General features: G+C 47.6%; 1 protein-coding gene across 2 annotated transcripts; it reads left to right on the top strand.

The window, feature by feature from the left end:
• Window positions 1–1,067: 1,067 nt before the first annotated feature.
• On the top strand, window positions 1,068–17,241 carry SERBP1 (SERPINE1 mRNA binding protein 1). 2 transcript variants are annotated; one of them, XM_054294537.1, is made up of 9 exons: window positions 1,068–1,545; window positions 4,597–4,756; window positions 5,831–5,968; window positions 6,087–6,182; window positions 6,735–6,809; window positions 8,533–8,710; window positions 14,205–14,378; window positions 15,998–16,036; window positions 16,811–17,241. In XM_054294537.1, the coding sequence occupies exons 1-9, from the start codon at window positions 1,185–1,187 to the stop codon at window positions 16,865–16,867; spliced, it is 1,278 nt and encodes a 425-aa protein (XP_054150512.1). In that variant the 5' UTR covers window positions 1,068–1,184; the 3' UTR covers window positions 16,868–17,241. The 2 variants fall into 2 exon arrangements, with proteins under 2 accessions (XP_054150512.1, XP_054150513.1); XM_054294538.1 differs by having other exon boundaries at window positions 1,069–1,545; window positions 6,111–6,182.
• Window positions 17,242–18,163: the final 922 nt, after the last annotated feature.

The following is an 18,163-nucleotide window of genomic DNA, read 5'->3' as shown; positions in this document are numbered from 1 at the left end:
TCTTGAATTTATGAGCAATACGCATCCAAGAACTGAACAAATGCAATTAAGTTAATTTTTAAAGCAATTATTTCAAGCTTCTTGGAGCAGGCAAAGCAAATATTGGAAATAACATCCTTGCTGAGGCACAAAGTTTATTTTATGACAAAGTGCCAAAGTGTTCTGATGACTTAGAGATATAAACTGTGAGCAATCAAATTGTGTTTTGAAGGACAAGTCAAATATGTACCTCTTTATTATGTTTTTTATATATTATGTTTTATATTGATTTCTTCATATAATGCCTTTCGGTTATAATCAGATACTACTATATACATATTATAATATATCAATATTATAATAGTGGTATGCTGATCTATAATTACATCAATATGTTACTATTAATATACAATAGTTATTATGTTAATATTAACATCAATTGTGCATTGCATGTTATGTATTATGCATGATGGATTGGTATTACATATGATACATTACCATAGATATTATAATATCCTATACATTACATATTGTTATATGTAGAAATATACAGTATTTATTTATATTGTATATTGCTATATTGATAACATGTATATATTAATGTATGTAATATATTAATATGTATAAATACAGCTAATATGTGTTTATACCACAAACATTTACCACCTCCACTTCACACTACCTGCTACCCTCGCCCGCTAATTAGATGAGCAGAAATGCCCACGAAAGCGGCAAATCTTATCATAACTTTCAGATCAAGGCCTAGAAATCAACTTTTATTAGTTAATAACGCCAAATCTTTAAATTCCGCTTTATTTAGGTTTTATTTCTGAGGGAGCCCTCACGAGGGAGGTACCATCTGCGGGCGAGGCGCGAGGGTCGAGGGGGTCGGCGGGGGGGGGCGCGGTGCGGTGCTCCGCCCCGCCCCGCGTCCCCCCTCCGCCTCCCCCGTCGATCCGTTCCCCCCCGTTCTCCCCGATGGTAGAGCCCACGGCGGGAAACCCCGCGCCCGCCTCACACAATGCGCGCGCAGTTCGCGGCGCGGCCGCTGGCGGCGCTGCAGCGCCCGCCCCGTGGGGGTGCCCGGATGTGGCCGCGCCGGAAGAGAAGCGCGTCTCCTCAGGGCCCGCCATCTTGTGCGGCAGCGAGCAGGGCGCGGGGGGCCCGGTAGCATCCGCGCAGGATCCCGCCGACGGGGGCCCATCATGCCCGGACACCTGCAGGAGGGCTTCGGGTGCGTCGTCACCAACCGCTTCGATCAGCTCTTCGATGACGAGTCCGACCCCTTCGAGGTGTTGCGCGCGGCGGAGAGCCGGAGGAAGGAGAGCGGCGGCGGCGGCGGCGGGAGCCAAGCGGGCGGCGGGGCCCGCGGCCCGGCGGGCGCCCAGAGCGGCTCCTCTGGCGGGGCTGGCGGAGCAGGCCAGGCGGGCGGCGGCGCGGGCAGCGCGGCCAAGCAGCTGCGCAGGGAGTCGCAGAAGGAGCGCAAGAACCCGCTGCCGCCCTTCGCCGGCGGGGACCGCCGGGAGGATGGCGGGGGCCAGCCCGGAGCGCCGCTGCGGAAGGAGGGTGAGCGGGCCGGGGGGTCGGCGGGGAGGGTCAGCCGGGCCGCACGGAGGGGGCCGGGGCAGGGCCGAGCCGCACGTGGGGCCGCGCATGGCGGAGCCCGCCGGGGCGCCCGCGGGGCCGGCGGCGGCGGCTCCGGGCTCGGCCGGCCCCACGTGTCCCGCGGCTCGGCCCGCGCAAAATGGAGTCGGGCGTGCGGGGCGGCTGGGGCTGCCTCCGTGCCCGCGGGAGGGAGAGGGGCAACGCGGAATGGGAAAGGCCAGCCGTGAGGGGAATCGCGGGGTGGCTCGCGTTGGAAGGGATGGGAGAGGCCATCCCGTTCCATCCCTGCCACAGGGCACCTTCCACTGGCCCAGGCTGCTCCGAGCCGCGTCCAGCCTGGCCTTGGGCATTCCAGGGATCCCGGGGCAGCCACAGCTGCTCTGGGCACCCTGTACCAAGGCCTACCCACCCTCCCAGGGAAAAAATTCTTTCCGATATCCCATAAAACCGGCACATGGAATCCTGGAGTGGTTCGGGTTGGAAAGGCCCTTCTCGTTCACCCCATGCCCTGGGCAGGGACACCTTCCACTAGGCCTGGTTGCTCCAAGCCCCGTCCACCCTTGTGTCCTGGTCTTGACTCGTGTTTCTGGGGCTCCGATGGATTTTACAGGATATCTGGAAGTTTCTTTGCTTTCCAAGATCCGTTTGGGTCATTTTCTAGGGGAACAGCGTTGATAGCCATCTTCCTGTTTTCCTCTATATTTAAATAATCACTTGCACGAATTCTTAGTTTCTCTAAATTTTCACGACATCTGACATGAAAAACTTTGGAAAAAGGAGATTGAAGCACAAAGAGACTGAAGAACACGCTTTGGGAGCTGGGAGGCCGGGCCCCACATGGACAGGGAGGGATGTGGGCACATGGCGTCCCGTGCGGGCAGCGGCTCCACCGCGCCCAAACTCCAGCGCTCGGCAGGTGGGTCACAGCTCGGGCTCCAAGGAATCCTTGGAAAAAAACCCCATCGGAGCGTGGTGGCAGCAGGGGACGTGGGAACAAGGGAATAAATAACAGGTTAAGTGCAATTTCAGCAAGCTTTTCACAGAGCACGGTGCAACATAAGAGCATCTTAATGCTTCCGCATTTATGTTACAAAGTGGTTCTGATTCTCCGCTGGTTTATGCTGTTGAAGAAATAAATAATTTTAGTATGTTATTCGTTTTGGAAAGTGGGTCTTGTAAATATTCGAAAGCAGCTTGTGAGAAGACAAATTTAGGAGCATGTTAGAAATACTCTTTGCTCGTGGATGTTGTGCCCATTAACGTTAGGAGTGCTTTCTGTGTGAGGGATGCAATAGTTTGTCCGGAGTCCCAGTTCTCCAAGGCAGTGTCCTCTGGAAGCCTTAGCGGGGTGCAGGATTGCCCCACGAGGTACACCTGGGACACCGCAGAGTCCTCGGCGCCACAGGAGGAGGGCTTTGGGCAGCCCCTCTTCCGATTTTCACAGCTTGTTTTCAAGAGCAGTGTGAAAAATAACTATTTTCGTGGTTTGTTGTGGTAGTGAAACAGAGAAAGTCGGGGCTGCTGTTGTAGCAGTGTGGTAAACAAAGTCAAGTTTGAAAATGTCTATTTTTGTGCGTGGCTGTTTTTGCAGTTCTGGCATCATAAAGGTGCTCGATGCCAGGGTTTGTTTCCTGTGCGAGTGTATTTTAAGCTATTCCACTGCTCCATAAGGCTGCAAGTGATTTGCCTGCTGAATTAGCAGTTCAAAGCTTGGCGATGCTGAGAAATAACTCGTATTTTGGGTTAGGCTTCAGCAGGAGCCGGGTTTTTCTGAGTGCAGGGCGTTGAACTCGAAATTCAGAAGCCGTGGCTGTTCCATTCCAGTTCTGCAGCATGCCTGCTCCTCTCCCTGCTTCTCCTGCTCACCGGGAATGCCCGTCCCCCCTGGAGAGCCCTTCTCCCAGTGCAGCCCGCTGGCTTTAACCCCTTGCTTCCCCAGGGAGTCGGGAATGCTCGGGGAGCTCCGTGTGCCATGCAAACTTCATGTTAAACACGGCTTGGAAGGTGAGGGAGGCATTGTTCATCTGGGTGTGTTGGCTTGGATATCATTACAACTGCAACTTCTGTGGCCCCACCCAAATTTGACATTGCTTGCTAGGCAGGAACTCGGTTCTTTAAAAAATAATTAAAAATCAGCTTTGAATTTAAAAGCTGGTTTGTTAATTTTGGAGCCAGTGCTTTGGCAAGAAAATGGTGTAAGAAATGTGTTTGTCCTCATCTTTTAAAGAAGAGTAAACAAGGCCTTTCACATGAGTGGAAAAGAAAACTGTGCTAGATCTTTGAGAGGGCTTGGTAGAGAAGAGAATGCCCACGGGAGGTTTTTATTTGCAATAAAAACCCTTTTAGGAGGCCTAGGCAGGGAGGAAGAAGGCTGGGCAGCTCGGTGGCACTGTGGATTCTCAGCTATTTTGAGGAGTGCTCCAGAAGGAGAATCTTTGTCAGGGAATGTTGGGCTGGGAGGATCCATGTGGGTGAGGAGCCCGGTTAGTCACTGACCAGCACCTGCAGGTGACACCTCTCCAGGACAGGTGGTGGCACTGCTGCCCAGAAGAGTTTCCAAGAACAGAATCACAGGATCATTCAGGTTGGGAAGCACCTCCAAGATCATGGGCTCCAGCTGTTAGAGCAGCACAGGATGACTGTCCTAGGGAGCACAGGATTGACTGGTCCTCGGGCCAGTGAGGTGATGCTCGCTTTGTTTGGCTGTTCTTCAAATGAAACCCACTTGTTTTACCTGAAAAGCACCTTTCAGTGGAAAAAAACAGTAATAAAATCCTGCTTACCTTGCTCTTTGTTTGAAAGTTGACCCTGTTGTTTCATTAGGGATTACCTGAGTTCTCAGTCAAACCCAGTTTGAAATCCCGGGTGAAAAAGGGACCGAGAAGAGCCAGGTGGGAGTGGGGCTGCTCAGTTAATGCAGCAATAAAACTTCTCTTCCCGCTCGGTTGCCCGGGGCTGGTATCTGTCCCCAGCACTGCACATTCCGTTGATGTGTCTGGCCTGATGTTGCAGGGATAAGGAGGATTGGCAGGAGGCCTGACCAGCAGCAGCAGCAGCAGCAGGGCGAGGGCAAACCCATCGACAGGAGACCCGAGCGACGGCCTCCCCGCGAGCGCCGCTTCGAGAAACCCGCCGAGGACAAGGGCGACGGAGGAGAGTTCTCCGTGGATAAGTAAGAGTTTTGGCTTGTTCATAAACAGCTTTCCTAGCTCTGACAGGCAGGCTGTCCTGCCTTCTGCTGCTCAGGTAAAGAAGCTGATTGAATCAGGATTGAATTCCTGTCATGCAAGTGATAACACTTCCCTTTGCCATGGTTTTGTTTGCAAACTTCAGTTATAGCCTGGGAGTGATGTGTGTGAACAGGGTCATAGGTGTAACCGAATTATGGTTTAAATCGGGATATTCACCATATTTCTCTACATCTACAGCAGGTAGCTCAGGAAGGGAACCCAAACATAGCTGCTTCCTGCAGGATGAGATTTGTTTGCTGTTACAGCTGTGGCTTTAATTTGCACAGCTGACTTAAAGCCAGCAAAAGTTTGTCCATGTAGGTGTGTGCACCCTGGCTGCAGGGGCTTCAGACCTGGAAGTGGTGAAGCCATCTTAGATCTATGTGAAATTTAAACTGTCTTGAGTATTGTGAGGCAGCCAGAATTTGAGTAATGTTCAAATATTAATGTTTTAGTTGCCAAAGTTAAAATCCTTTTAAAAGTAAGTTGGATAAAAGTGAGTTTAGTTGAAGTTTTAACATCAGTTAATTATGTAACAGAATACAAAGATTGAATTTTGGAATTAGTGCCAGAAGACACAAACAACAATCCTGAGTATTTGTTTCCAGATTCTAAAATCATGGAGCTGCAGAATGGTTTGGGTGGGAAGGGAGCTTAAAGGTGATCTGGTACCAGCCCATACCACAAGCAGGGGCACCTTCCACTATCCCAGGTTACTCCAAGCCCTTCCAGCCTGGCCTGGGACACTTCCAGGGATGGAGGAGTGATTTACCTGAAATTAGAGCCTGAACCCAGCTACAAACTAATTATCAAAGGAAAAACAAGTAAATAAAGTTCTCAGGGATGAAAAGGACCGTGAAGTACACGGTACATTTTTGGAAGCCGATCACTGGACCCAGCTTCCAGACAGTAATAATCAAAGCAAAACCAAGTAAATAAAATCCTCAGAGAGGGACGAGAGCATGAGATGCTGTGTGTTTCTGGGGTGGATCCTGACCTGTGTGTGTTCCATGCAGACCCATCCTGGACCGGCCCATGCGTGGACGTGGCGGCCTGGGCCGGGGCCGCGGCCGCGGGCGCGGGATGGGCCGAGGCGACGGCTTTGACTCTCGTGGCAAACGGGAATTTGACAGACACAGTGGCAGCGATAGATCGTGAGTCTTTGCCTTTTCCTGTCCCTCGTGGCTCTCCTTTACCTCCCTGCCCCCCGTTTAAAATTGATCTTTTGAATTTCTGTGTCTGGACACTATAATGTTAACTCAGTTTTGTTAGTTCTGTTTCACATTCACATTTCAGCGGCCTAAAGCACGAGGACAAGCGCGGTGGCAGCGGATCACACAACTGGGGAACCGTCAAAGACGAGCTAACGTTAGTATCCTGTCCGTTAGCACTATGTTAATCAGCCCTAATTATGGCTTGCAGAACACCCAGATTGAGCTGCATTTTTGCCTTTGATCTCCATGGTTTTTGCCACGCTTCTGCAGAGTTTAAAACCCCAGCGATTTCTTGTAGCATAAGAATAGCTTCACTGTTCAACCAGAGTTTTGGGGAAGTTTGGGAGGTCTTGTGCTGGTTTGGTAACAATTCTTGGTTAAAATGAAACTGTTCTACTTTTAGTAAATTTTGATCAGGATAAACACACATTTTGTAATACAAAAATTCAACTGTCCCATTGAGATCTATTTTTAATGCCCAGATCCATTTTGTATTGGGACAGTGGGAGCCTTTCAGGAGGGGTAGTAGGAAGCATTGGGGAAAACCATTAGTTAAGTGAAAAGCATAGAGTTTAAAAGGCACAGAGAGCACCAATCCTTACTGAAACAGTAAATCCACAGTAGATCTTGATGGTTAATCTTACATAGCTTTAAAGAGGGATGAAGTTGTAAAAAAGGCCCAACTCCCACCGTTATGTAATTGCAGTGAATTGGATCAGTCAGCTGTAACTGAGGAAACGCCGGAGGGAGAGGAGCATCCGCCTGCTGATTCTGAAAACAAGTGAGTACCACCCTCTCCGTGCTCCTGGGTTACCTCACAGGTGCTGCTCCATTCCCTTTAACCTCTGCTATTTATTCCACATCTGTTTGGCCAAACTCAGATTAACAGTAGATCATCCACAGTGCTGCTGAATGAGTCTCCTTAAAAACCTTGTGTCTGGAAATTGTTGCCTTTAAACTGTTCCTTGGAGTCCTGCAGGCTCTTTCAGATTTATTTATTTATTTATTAATAATAATTTCTAATACACTTTGAGTCTTGAGATTGCAGCTCCAGATTCCAAATCCAAAAGTGTCTGTGCTCAGACTAGGTAGCAGCACCAAGCAAATGGGACAGAAATTCCAGTGGAAGGCAACTTTTTAAACTTAATTTTCCAGAGCAGCCTTGGAGACTGTGTGACTGAGCTGTAGGAGAAAAGTTGTATCTTTCATTGTCCAGGCAGTTTTCAAAGTTACCTGGGTCTCTTCCCATCTCACTTGGACACTGTTACAGGAGGAACCAGGGACTGGGTGAATGAAAGAGTAACCAGAGAAGCAGAAGGCGCCTTAGTGATACTGAGTTGATGTAAAATACAATACAAAATTTTATGGTAGCCTAGTGTGACTAATGTTGTATTTTAATGAGGAGTGGGCTTTGAAGAGGGCTCAAAAACTTCAAACAGAATTTTGAAGTACTTGTTCCTAATGATTCCTAAGGTGTTTGCCATGGCTTGGTTGCCTCGCTGAAAAGTTCCTCTATATAAAAAAGCATCTCCACATGGGTAACTTTTTAATTGTCTGGTTTTATGTGGATCTTTGCTCTCAGAGTTTCAGCAGAACTGTAGCATGTTTTACTGCAGTAAAACAAACTTTGGCTAGAACAAAACAAATTCTGATTACATCCTATGTCAAAAATCATTCTCTCCTACACAGTGAGAAAAAGTTGAAATATGGGTAATTTGACATAAAACCTTTGCATTGTTGTTCAAAATTAATGGCTGTCAAATGAAAACCTTTGATATTGAGGCTTGCATGATCTTTTTGCTGCACATACACAGCATTGGTTTCCTATAAATCAGAAATTCAGTTGCATAAACACACTGAACAATGACCAGAGGCTTCCAGTGGCTGGAATATGATCTGTTATTGAGCACAGTGGTTGTGTGTTTTACTTAAAAATAGCCTTTGGCAATAGGGAGATGTGCTGTATCTCACAAATAACGTGTGTGCAGTTACTTTTCCAAATTAGCTGGAAGTAAAACTTGCTTGAATATATCTTTGGTTCAACAAAGGAAGCAAATTATCCAAAGCTTCTTAAATTCTGGTTTTTAAAATACTAAAAAGCTTGAAAACTGTGGGAAGAACAAGTTTTCACTGCTTTGACTTGAATGTTTATGTGAGATGTGTTTCAGAAAGGGGGAAGGAGCTCCAAACAAGTCACGCCAGAATTTGGGCTTTCAGATTTGGAAATAAAATTGACAGTAATGTGGAGATTTGATGGCATGTGCCAGTTTTAATTTTAACATTTTGCTGTGCTCAGAGGTGGCTGGGTGTAATTTTTTTGGCACTCCCTCTAAAGGAGATGAATTTTCCCGTGGTGGAAGTGGTGTTCATATTTTCACCCCTTAACTGCTAAATCCTTGACAAAGTTCAATTTATAATCTGGTACCAGCCAGCACATGGGGTTGGAATTGTATGCAGAGCGTAAATGCTCAGTTGTGACCATGATGTGCCTGAATTGACCACAGGGAGAACGAGGTTGAAGAAGTGAAGGAGGAAGGCCCCAAGGAGATGACCCTGGATGAGTGGAAAGCCATTCAAAGCAAGGATCGTGCAAAAGTCGAGTTCAACATCCGCAAACCAAACGAGGGAGCTGATGGGCAATGGAAAAAAGGATTTGTGCTCCACAAGTCAAAGAGCGAGGAGGTAAAGTGCCTTTCCATACTCTGAGCCTCCACCTTGTGAGGCTTTTGCTGTTGATGAGCATTTTTTGGAGTGGAAGCTCCATTTTGGGAGATGCTGACGTGTTGTAGGAAGTTTAGAAAGTGGGAGCAGCGTTTTAATTTGAACTTCATTCTTGTTCATATGAGCAGCATTCTTTAGCAGCATTGAACTGCTGCAGTAGCACAAGTGGCCATTCTGGCTGTGGCTGGCTTCAGGAGCTGAGCTGTGCCCTTAGCTTTGTGAGAATTGCCTCTTGGTGAGAGTTCTAGCGGAATGTTGTCAAGTCTGCTTCCTAAAAAAGGCAGCTTGTGTTATTTAGCATCTGCTCTGCAGTGCACAGGTTCATGGTACCTGCTAAGTGATGTCAGCTTGAAGGAGGACTGGTCATGCCTCAGAGACCTTAAACCCAACTGTGCATTTGAAATTGGTGGTGTGGGTGTCTCCTCACTTGGTGCTGTGACACAGACAAGCTCTTGGGGAGGCAGTTGGAATGATTTATGTGCTCCAGTGACACTCGCTTAGCTGCTGTAGAATTGTTTTAAATTTGTAGTTTCTCACTTCAGGCATCGCATAATGTTCATTATTCTGTTCCAAGAGTGGCGAGGGGAGATGCACCAGGGAGGGAAGTGCTGAGGGCTCTTGTTTTGTAATGCAAGACTGTGCTAATCTTTGGTTCTAATCTTTGTTTTTAGCACTCTGTAATATGTTAAGTAGCTCACTTAAAGAGATTGGTGGCAGCAACTTTGTATACTGATGGTGCTGAGTCCTTTGAAGTGCCTGGATAGTGTGTAATACTCTGTTTGCTCTCTAAAATGTATTCCTGCTTTTTCACACCTTGCCAATTTTTATCCTGGGAGCTAGGATGTAATACAGGGTGGGGGGCACTGCTCAGAGTTCAGTGAAAGTTCCATTTCTGCTCTGGTTGAGCTCCCAGTGAGGCTGACTTGGTGACAGACCAGGCTGTTTGTTTCCTTGCTGTGTGGGACAGTCCTTGGAGTGATTGCATGGCTGTGTCTCCTCTGAGCTGTTCACTAAATGCTGCTTTCTCTGGCTTGGGTAGAAAAGGGAATTTGAGTTACATTTCATGTTACTGTGTGCTGAAAGAATGTATTAAACAGAAGTATTTATGTACTTTACCAAGATTTACTAAATCTGGAGTTCTTCAAATTCCCTCAGTCTCTCTGAATCAGATTTATTTGACATTTACTCATCTGAGAGCACTTTTTTTAATATATGAGCCTATTTAATAGTAAAGGTGATGCTACTTGTGAGAAATTTAGAGGCTAGAAAAATCCAGACTGTATTTTCCATTTGAAAACTGAATCAGTTAACTCAAAAAACAACAACCAACCTAACAAAACAACCAAGCAAAAAACAATAACAAAAAATCTGAAGAAGAACTGTTAATAATCAAATTACTGCCGTGAAGACCTGACATAATTAGTAGATTGTTCTATTTAAGAGGTGAACTTCTCAAATAAACAAGTTGGATATTTTTAGCACCATCACACAAGAAGGTAACGGCCTCTTGCTGCGTAAGCATGAAAGTGAGGTATTAACAAATGTGCCTTCAAATTGAGCTGCCTGTAGCCTGCTTTATTGTCCAGCCAGCAGATGTGTCTCCCCATCTCCCTTCTTCATTGTTCCCTGATCCCATGGGAAGCAGTGTGGGGATTTGCTCTCAGGATTATAGGAGAATAGCTCTATAATACAGGCCTTAGGAAAGCTTCCACTGCAGCTCCTTTGTGAGCAGCTTTAGAAGGCAACATGTTTTAAAAAACCACCAATCACCTGCTGTTTCCTCTCTTTGTCCTCTTGGATGTACTTAGGAGTCAAGAAATTAAGGTTTTTCTGATTCTTATTGGTAAGAAGGAGATGATGGATGGAAGTGATTTGGTTTATAGGTAAATTTTGGTATTAGCCCCAAATCTTCCATACTCTTATGGCTGAAAAACCCTGTGTGCCCCAATGATCTCCCAGAAATCTGAGGTGTTGTGATGAGCACCTGCATTCCTGTAGCTTGGAAACTCCTTGGAGATGCCCCAGGAGTTGAGGAAAAGGGAGAATGAGGATCTGCTGCTGCTCATCCTTGGGAAGATCTGTCCTCCTTTTCCTCCTGGCTGAGGTCTGTGCTGTGTTCCCCTTTACTCTGCAGGTACTGGCAGAATGGACTCAGTTCTGTCTCAGGTTCTTGCTGCTTTAATGTGACATCCAGGACATCCATCTTCAGCAGCCCTGCTGCAAGGAGCCTCTTCCCAGGACAAGGGTTATGCCATAGCACAGAGTTCCTCTTTTTCTCTCCAGCTGATTTAGTGCCTTGAGTCTTCAGTTCCTACCAAAAAAAACCAGGAACGAGTTATATTGTGGACAGATCCTAAAATTCATCCCAAAAATGGAATCCAGGACTCCTGGAAAAACTGATACCCAGTAGAACACTGTCCCTGCTGTGCCTCTTCAAACCTCCTCACTAATCCAATCCTTCCTTAGAGGAGCTTGCACTGGGAGATTAGGAAATGTATTTTGGAAAAGAGTGATTCATCTCCTCAGAGCTGGGAGCAATGACTCTTGAATGAAGGCTCTGCAGAGGATTTCCATGAGCAGTGATTCAAACATCCCAGCTCTTCTCATCTCTGTGCCTGACGTGTGGCCATGCTGGAGACCAGCCTGCATGTGTGGTGTCTGCCAGGGCTTCCTGCAGCTCCTGGGCAACCTTCTGCTGTCCATCCACCTGAGCTTTTTCTTTGGTGTCCATCCCCCTGAGCCTTTTCTTTGGTGTCCATCCCCCTGAGCCTTTTCTTTGGTGTCCATCCACCTGAGCTTTTTCTTTGGTGTCCATCCATCTGAGCTGGTTTTTGGTGTCCATCTGAGCTTTCTCTTGTCTCCACCCTTGGCACCTCCATGCCGTGCTGTCTCTGGCTGCGTGCACAGCTGCTCCCTGTGCTGCTCCATGTGCTCAGTGCCATCTGTACCAGCAGCTCCTGTGACCTGATTACCTGTTGTTCCTGTGTGTAGTTGAGTCTCATTTCTCCCTTTTGTTTTCTCCCTTTGTTCCCTTTGTCACTTGGCGTGGACACACAACTGTCACCAGACAAAGGCGATGACAGAAATGCAGGGGAGTCTGCTGGATTCACATGAGGTACTGATCCTTTCTGTGTCACTGCTGATACCTGCTGTGAGCATCAGCCCCTTCAGCAGGGAGCCTTTGGATATTGAAAACTCCCCAAAAGAAAGAGTTTTCCTGATCATGGAGCTTTTCTGTCCATGCCTGTTGTCTCACTGTGCACCACCCAGCACCCACCATGGTTTTGGTCCCCTTGCTGCTCATCCTGCTGGTTTCAAACCTTACCATAAGAGCTTCTATCATGAGTTGTTTTTTTTTTTGTTGCTGCTGTTTTTCCATCTCTCATTGTCTGCCCTTGGCTCTCTTGGTAGTTTGTTCTTGATTTTTGACAGCCTTCCCTAAGACTCTTAAGGGCAGCGCTGCCTTCAAGAAGTGATCAGAAATTTAATGTTTCCCCAGATTTTTCAGGATAAGCAACTTGTTCAGTATGTCTGACTTATCACCCCAGTGATGGAAGAGGCTGAGGACAATGTGCCAAGTCTTTTGTTGGAGTTTTAAATGACCTTTAATTACTTTGGATAGAGGAATCATCAGGTTACGTAGGGAATTTGCAATGGTTGGTTCAGTGGTTACACCAAAATCAAAATGATTTTTAGTAAACTAGTGATTTGTTTTTAAATAAAAACAGCATAAGGGATGGAAACACACAGAAATATTGCACAAATCCACTGATCCCACCACTCCTTGTAATCCCAGGAAAAGGAATTACCACATGGCTAGCAGTAGTTGGAAATAGAATCTCAGTACCCTGCAGTGATAAAAAATGAAATAGCAAGAAAGGAATTTGGAGCATCTCTAAGGTGGTATAGTGTTTTACAGAGTGATGGTGTTAGGTTTGAGTAGTGCCATGTCAGGCTGAGGTGTGGAATACTTTCCTTTGTTGAGACAAACTTCCTAAGTCAGGCAAAGAAATTTCCAGGGGCAGGAAAAATGAAATGAGGAGTGGAGAAGGGACCAGCTGTTCTGTGGGATACATCCCAGTGGAATGTGTTGGAAATAAAGCAGCAGGGAAGGGATGTTTTGGATCAAATTGGGGATTCAGGGAGAGGACAGGGGGGAATGGCAGGGATAGATGGGATATTGGGAAACACCCATGGAATCCCTGGCAGCAGCTTTGGCTCCAGACCTCTCCATCCCCTGGCAGCCTTGTAAAGGCTCCACAAATGGTAATTAAAGATCACAGGGCTTAATTGCACAATGTGTTGCCTTTGAAAGTCCGAGTGTTGTGTAACTGCAGCAGGGCAGTCAGTTGGAGTTGGGAAGCTTGAGCCTGCACGTGGCATTTGTGTAGGAAAAGCAGGGAATTGATGAGTGCTGTGCCAGGAGCTGGGCCTTGGAGGGGAGGAACGTGTTGGATGTTGTCATGTTTGCAAAACACCACGGCTGAGCTGTGATAGGCAGGGTTTTACATTCTTTGTATTATCCTGGATGCCAGAAACTGCCTTGCACGTGGAAATCTTATTTGTGTGAAACAGGAGAAATAACTGCTTTAAAAGCACCTGGTGGGTTCAGTGAGTAACTGAAATTTTCCAAGGTTGCTGCTGTGGGTAACTCCTGGGAGCATCTCTTGCTCCTCCAGGCTCAGCTTTCCACCAAACGCACTGGGAACAAACCAGTAAGGAATATCCTGGGAAAGGTGCTGAGATCCACATTTTCCAGTGTCACTGCTGAGACTGGTTGTGTTTTAGCTCCTTCACCTCCTTGTGTTGGAGCTTTCTGTGCCTCATTTGCTGTTACAGTGAGTGCAGAGCAGTGAGGGATTCTCAGCAGATCCCTAGCCTTAAATATTTATCAAGGGCTAAAGCAAAAAAAGTGTGAATCCTCAGGCAGAAAAATCAGGGTGGGTGATCAAGAGTGGAAAAAGAATGGAAGGAATTGGTGGAACCAGGACACAAAATGGGAGTTGCTACAACATGAGATTCAAGCCAGTACGCTTGGTAATAGTAGGTCTGGTCTGGGATTAAGGACATGTTGCTGTGGTGGAATTTTGGGAAGGATTTCCCCTTGGAAAAGGAAAGGTCAGGAAAGGGAGGTCAGGCATTGGAAGGAGCTGTCCAGGGAGGTTTGGCGTGCCCATCCCTGGGGATGTCCAGGGAAGGACTGGATGTGGGCTGGTCACAGGGTGGGGATTTGGCACAGGTTGGACTCAATCCTGGAGGACTTTTCCGACCTCAGCGATTGTGTGAGCTCATGAATTATCTTGCAAAGGCAAAATACTTTGGTTGCTAAGAAATTCCAAGTTTCCCAAGGGAAAAGCAGGAGTGGGTGATGGGGCTGTGCTGGCAGAGCCCAGCTGCAGTGCCCGGGAGGGGATTTGCTGCCGTTCCCCGGCTGATGGAGGTGTGCTGGTTGCAGGCTCACGCTGAGGACTCGGTCATGGATCACCACTTCCGCAAGCCGGCCAACGACATCACATCCCAGCTGGAGATCAACTTCGGAGATCTGGGCCGCCCCGGGCGCGGCGGCAGAGGGGGCAGGGGCGGCCGGGGCCGCGGGGGCAGGGCCAGCCGTGGGGGCAGGACCGACAAGGTGAGCACCGCCCACCCCAGAACACGGCCCTCACTTCCCGCCCTCACTTCCCGTCCCGCTGGCGCCTTCCCCCTTCCCGTCCCGCTGGCACCTTCCCTCACTCCCTGTCCCGCTGGCGCCTTCCCTCTTCCCGTCCCGCTGGCGCCTTCCCTCTTCCCGTCCCGCTGGCACCTTCCCCCTTCCCGTCCCACTGGCGCCTTCCCCCTTCCCGTCCCGCTGGCACCTTCCCCCTTCCCGTCCCGCTGGCGCCTTCCCCCTTCCCGTCCCACTGGCGCCTTCCCTCTTCCCGTCCCGCTGGCGCCTTCCCTCTTCCCGTCCCGCTGGCGTCCTTCCCCCTTCCCGTCCTGCTGGCACCTTCCCCCTTCCCGTCCCGCTGGCATCCTCATCTTCCCGTCCCGCTGGCGTCTTCCCCCTTCCCGTCCCGCTGGCGTCTTCCCCCTTCCCGTCCCGCTGGCATCCTTCCCTCTTCCTGTCCCGCTGGCACCTTCCGCTTCCCGTCCCACTGGCATCCTTCCCCCTTCCCGTCCCGCTGGCATCCTCATCCTCCTGTCCCTCTGACACCTTCCCTCTTCCCGTCCCGCTGGCATCCTCATCTTCCTGTCCCGCTGGCGCCTTCCCTCACTCCCCGTCCCGCTGGTATCTCTTCCCCTTCCCATCCCGCTGCCATCCTCCTTTTCCCATCCCGCTGCCATCTCTTCCCCTTCCCGTCCCGCTGCCATCTCTTCCCCTTCCCGTCCCGCTGCCATCTTCCTTTTCCCGCCCTGCTGCCATCTTCCTTTTCTCTGCCAGCAAACCGAGTGTTTTAAGCCCAAGTGAAAGCCCTTCTGTGCAAAGCTGACTATAAACCAGGCTGTTAGCACAAAAGGTTGGAGCAGTGCTGTCACCAAACACAAACAAGGGAGGGTGGATTTTTAGCGTGCCTGTCTTTGTGTCTGAACCTGAGGAATGACTTCCCAGCGTGGACAGGTCTGGATGTACCGTGAGCTGCCTGAGGTGGTGCCCCAGCAGAACCACCAGTGCTGGTTATTTTCAGCCACAGCCAGGACACTCTGTGTGCATTGTGACCTGCTGGGGGTGAAGGACTGCTTGTACAGCTGCATGTCACATCTTGAACCTGAGGAATTCACATTTCCCAGCTGGAAACAGGGCTCTTCCTGGTTTTTCTCTAACCTCCAGTGATGTTTTTCCCTTCTTTGGTGCTAAGGCACAAGGGGAATATACTGAAAAAATACTCATTGGAGTTTGGGAGACAATATGTGAAGTTGAGGCACTGCAGTGTAGCTACAGTGAAGATTTGATTTATTATGAATCACTTACTTGCCTTAAAGGCATCAGTCAAATGGTTACTGGTTGGAAAATGGGCTCAGTCTGTGTGCTGTGGTTTCCTTCACACAGATTTGCTTGGTTTTGTCCCTTCTGGCAGACACAGACTTCACAAATTTTAGTTTATTAGTTGGGAAGCTCTCTCCTGACAACAGTATCAGAATATTTTAAGGAATTGAAATTAAACAGTGGTGGCTTGGTTTGAGTTCTTTCACTAATACTCTTCAAGAATGCTGCCATAAAGTAATTCCAGGCTTTCCTGCACCTGACTTTGTGTTGCTTTTGTTTCCTTGCAGTTGGTCAAGGAGTTTGATGTGATCCACACGCCCAACCAGGTGGGTGAGCTCTGCATGAGCATTCCCTGGGATCAGGGACCAAAACTCCCCTCCTTTTTCTGGCTGTTCCTGTTCTTGTGTGCTGAGCAACTGGAGATGCTGAGCCTGTGGCTTAAGTTACTTTTTAATTCTGGTTTGTGGCCTGTGGAGTCTTAGGTAAGGCAGAGACTCTGCAGCTACAGGTGTTGATGCAACTCTCATTTTAAATATATTTCTTGATAAATTAATACCATGACAGAAAGTTCCACTATCTTCCTATTCTTCTCCAAAGACCAAGAGTATGAAATTCCTTATTTCTGCTCTGGTTTTTAGATGTGGTGCAGAGTCTTTCAGAAAACTACTGAGGAGATCCTTGGCTAATGCGTGAAATTTTAGGGCTAAAAATTTGGCACAAAAATTATTTTAATCAACACCTGGTTTCTGAGAAAAATTAAATATGAAAAACTTAATTTGTGCTCCAGAAAGGGCCTTTTCAGTTGTGTCCCTCAGTAAGGATTGTCCACAGGGAAGGATCAACCCATGGCAGGAGGTTGGAATTCAATGATCTTTAAGGTCCCTTCCAACCCAGAGATTTGTTTAAGAAGAGAATTGTGCAACAATGATGTGCAAACATCAATTTGCCTACAATTCCTCTCCAGATAAAAAAAACCAGTATAGAAGGCGTTGTAATGCTTGGAATAAATAAAAAAGGGTTGTTTTTGTAGTGATTGCTCCGTCCCCGAGGTGCTGCCACCTCTGCCTGCAGGCAATAACTGTGTGATGTTTCTCTTTCAGTCAAGTGCTTCTGCTCCTGACGTAGATGACCCAGAGGCTTTCCCAGCTCTGTCCTAAACTGGATGTCATAAAGCCAACCCTGCCCTCGTCGGGCCTTCCTCTCCGAGGCTTGCATGCTTAAGGATCCTAAAACAACTAAGAAATTGAAAAAAACAAAACAAAACAAAAAAAAAAAAAAAGAGACTGTCATTCATACCATTCACACCTAAAGACTGAATTTTATCTGTTTTGAAAATGAACTTCTCTCGCTACACAGAAGCAACAAAATATGGTAGTCAAGTTTTGTATTTAGAAATGTAATGGTAGCAGGGATGTTTTCATAATTTTTTCAGAGATTATGCATTCTTCATGGATACTTTTTTGTATTGCTGCTTGAAAATATGCGTTTCCAAACTTGAAATATAGGTGTGAACAGTGTGTACCAGTTAAAAGCTTTCCCTTCATTTGTGTTCATTTTTTTTTTAATTTAAAGTCAGCATTTTAGACTTTCCCCTTTCCCCCCACCCCAAACTCCAAACTAGGTTTTAATTATTACACACTACTTCAGTTTCCTTAATTCCTCTTTGGCAGATTTTTCTCAGCCCATGGAATCTGTGGAATATTAATTTAGCAGGCTGTTAGTGCTGAATGGAATGAACTCCTGGAGTACTTAACTTTTAATGCTTCACTTCCAACATGGAAAACCAGTCATATTTTCATCTCTGTTGGGTAGTTTGTTTACACAAAATCTTTCTAGAAAATTGAAAGCAGATACTTGAAATCAAGAGTCAAAGCACATTGGTTTATGATTCAATACCTGTGTATGGACCCAGCAATGGGTAACTGGTCTGAAAACCAGGTTTTTAAAATTCCTGTATCCTACCTTGCACTCCCCCTCTGGACCTTTATTTCCTCTTCCTTCCCTTCAAGAGAACAAGATGCTTTTTTGGCAAAAAAGAAAAAAGAGTTTTTTAATGACCTTTGCTTTTTGTTTGAGAGGATATCCTGAGATTGGGGGAATTCCTGTTATTTGGAGCTGGGATACCCTGAGATAGAGGGAATTCCTGTCCTTGGAGCTGGGATTCCATGAGTTCAGGGGAATTTTTGGTCCTTGGAGCTGGGATTCCATGAGACTGGGGGAATTTTTGGAGCTGGGAGTGGGGGGAAGGTGGCAGCCGTGGCTCTGGCAGCCCAGGTGATCCCAGGTGGGCTGTGGGATTGCACCCAGGTGCAGCAGTACCTGAGGCATTCCCAGCTCTGCTCCAGGTGTTCCCAGGAGGGAGCTGGGCTGGCTCAGGAGGGAGCTGGGGCTCGTGGTTTTGGGCTTGAACAATGGCAATCTGTGCATGGGACACCAAAAATCCACCCCAAAAC

The sequence above is a fragment of the Melozone crissalis genome, unplaced genomic scaffold (genome assembly GCF_028551555.1).
Source record: "Melozone crissalis strain CALT ecotype California unplaced genomic scaffold, PUWL_Pcris_2 ptg000254l_1, whole genome shotgun sequence".
NCBI classification, from domain to species: Eukaryota; Metazoa; Chordata; class Aves; order Passeriformes; family Passerellidae; genus Melozone; species Melozone crissalis.
This window is presented reverse-complemented; position numbering and strand designations above follow the sequence as displayed.

Coding starts and splice junctions, on each gene's coding strand:
- SERBP1 (XM_054294537.1), top strand. CDS start 1,185: ATGCCCGGACACCTGCAGGAGGGCTTCGGGTGCGTCGTCACCAACCGC. Junction 1,546..4,596: donor AGCGCCGCTGCGGAAGGAGG/GTGAGCGGGCCG, acceptor CTGATGTTGCAG/GGATAAGGAGGATTGGCAGG. Junction 16,037..16,810: donor TGATCCACACGCCCAACCAG/GTGGGTGAGCTC, acceptor TTTCTCTTTCAG/TCAAGTGCTTCTGCTCCTGA.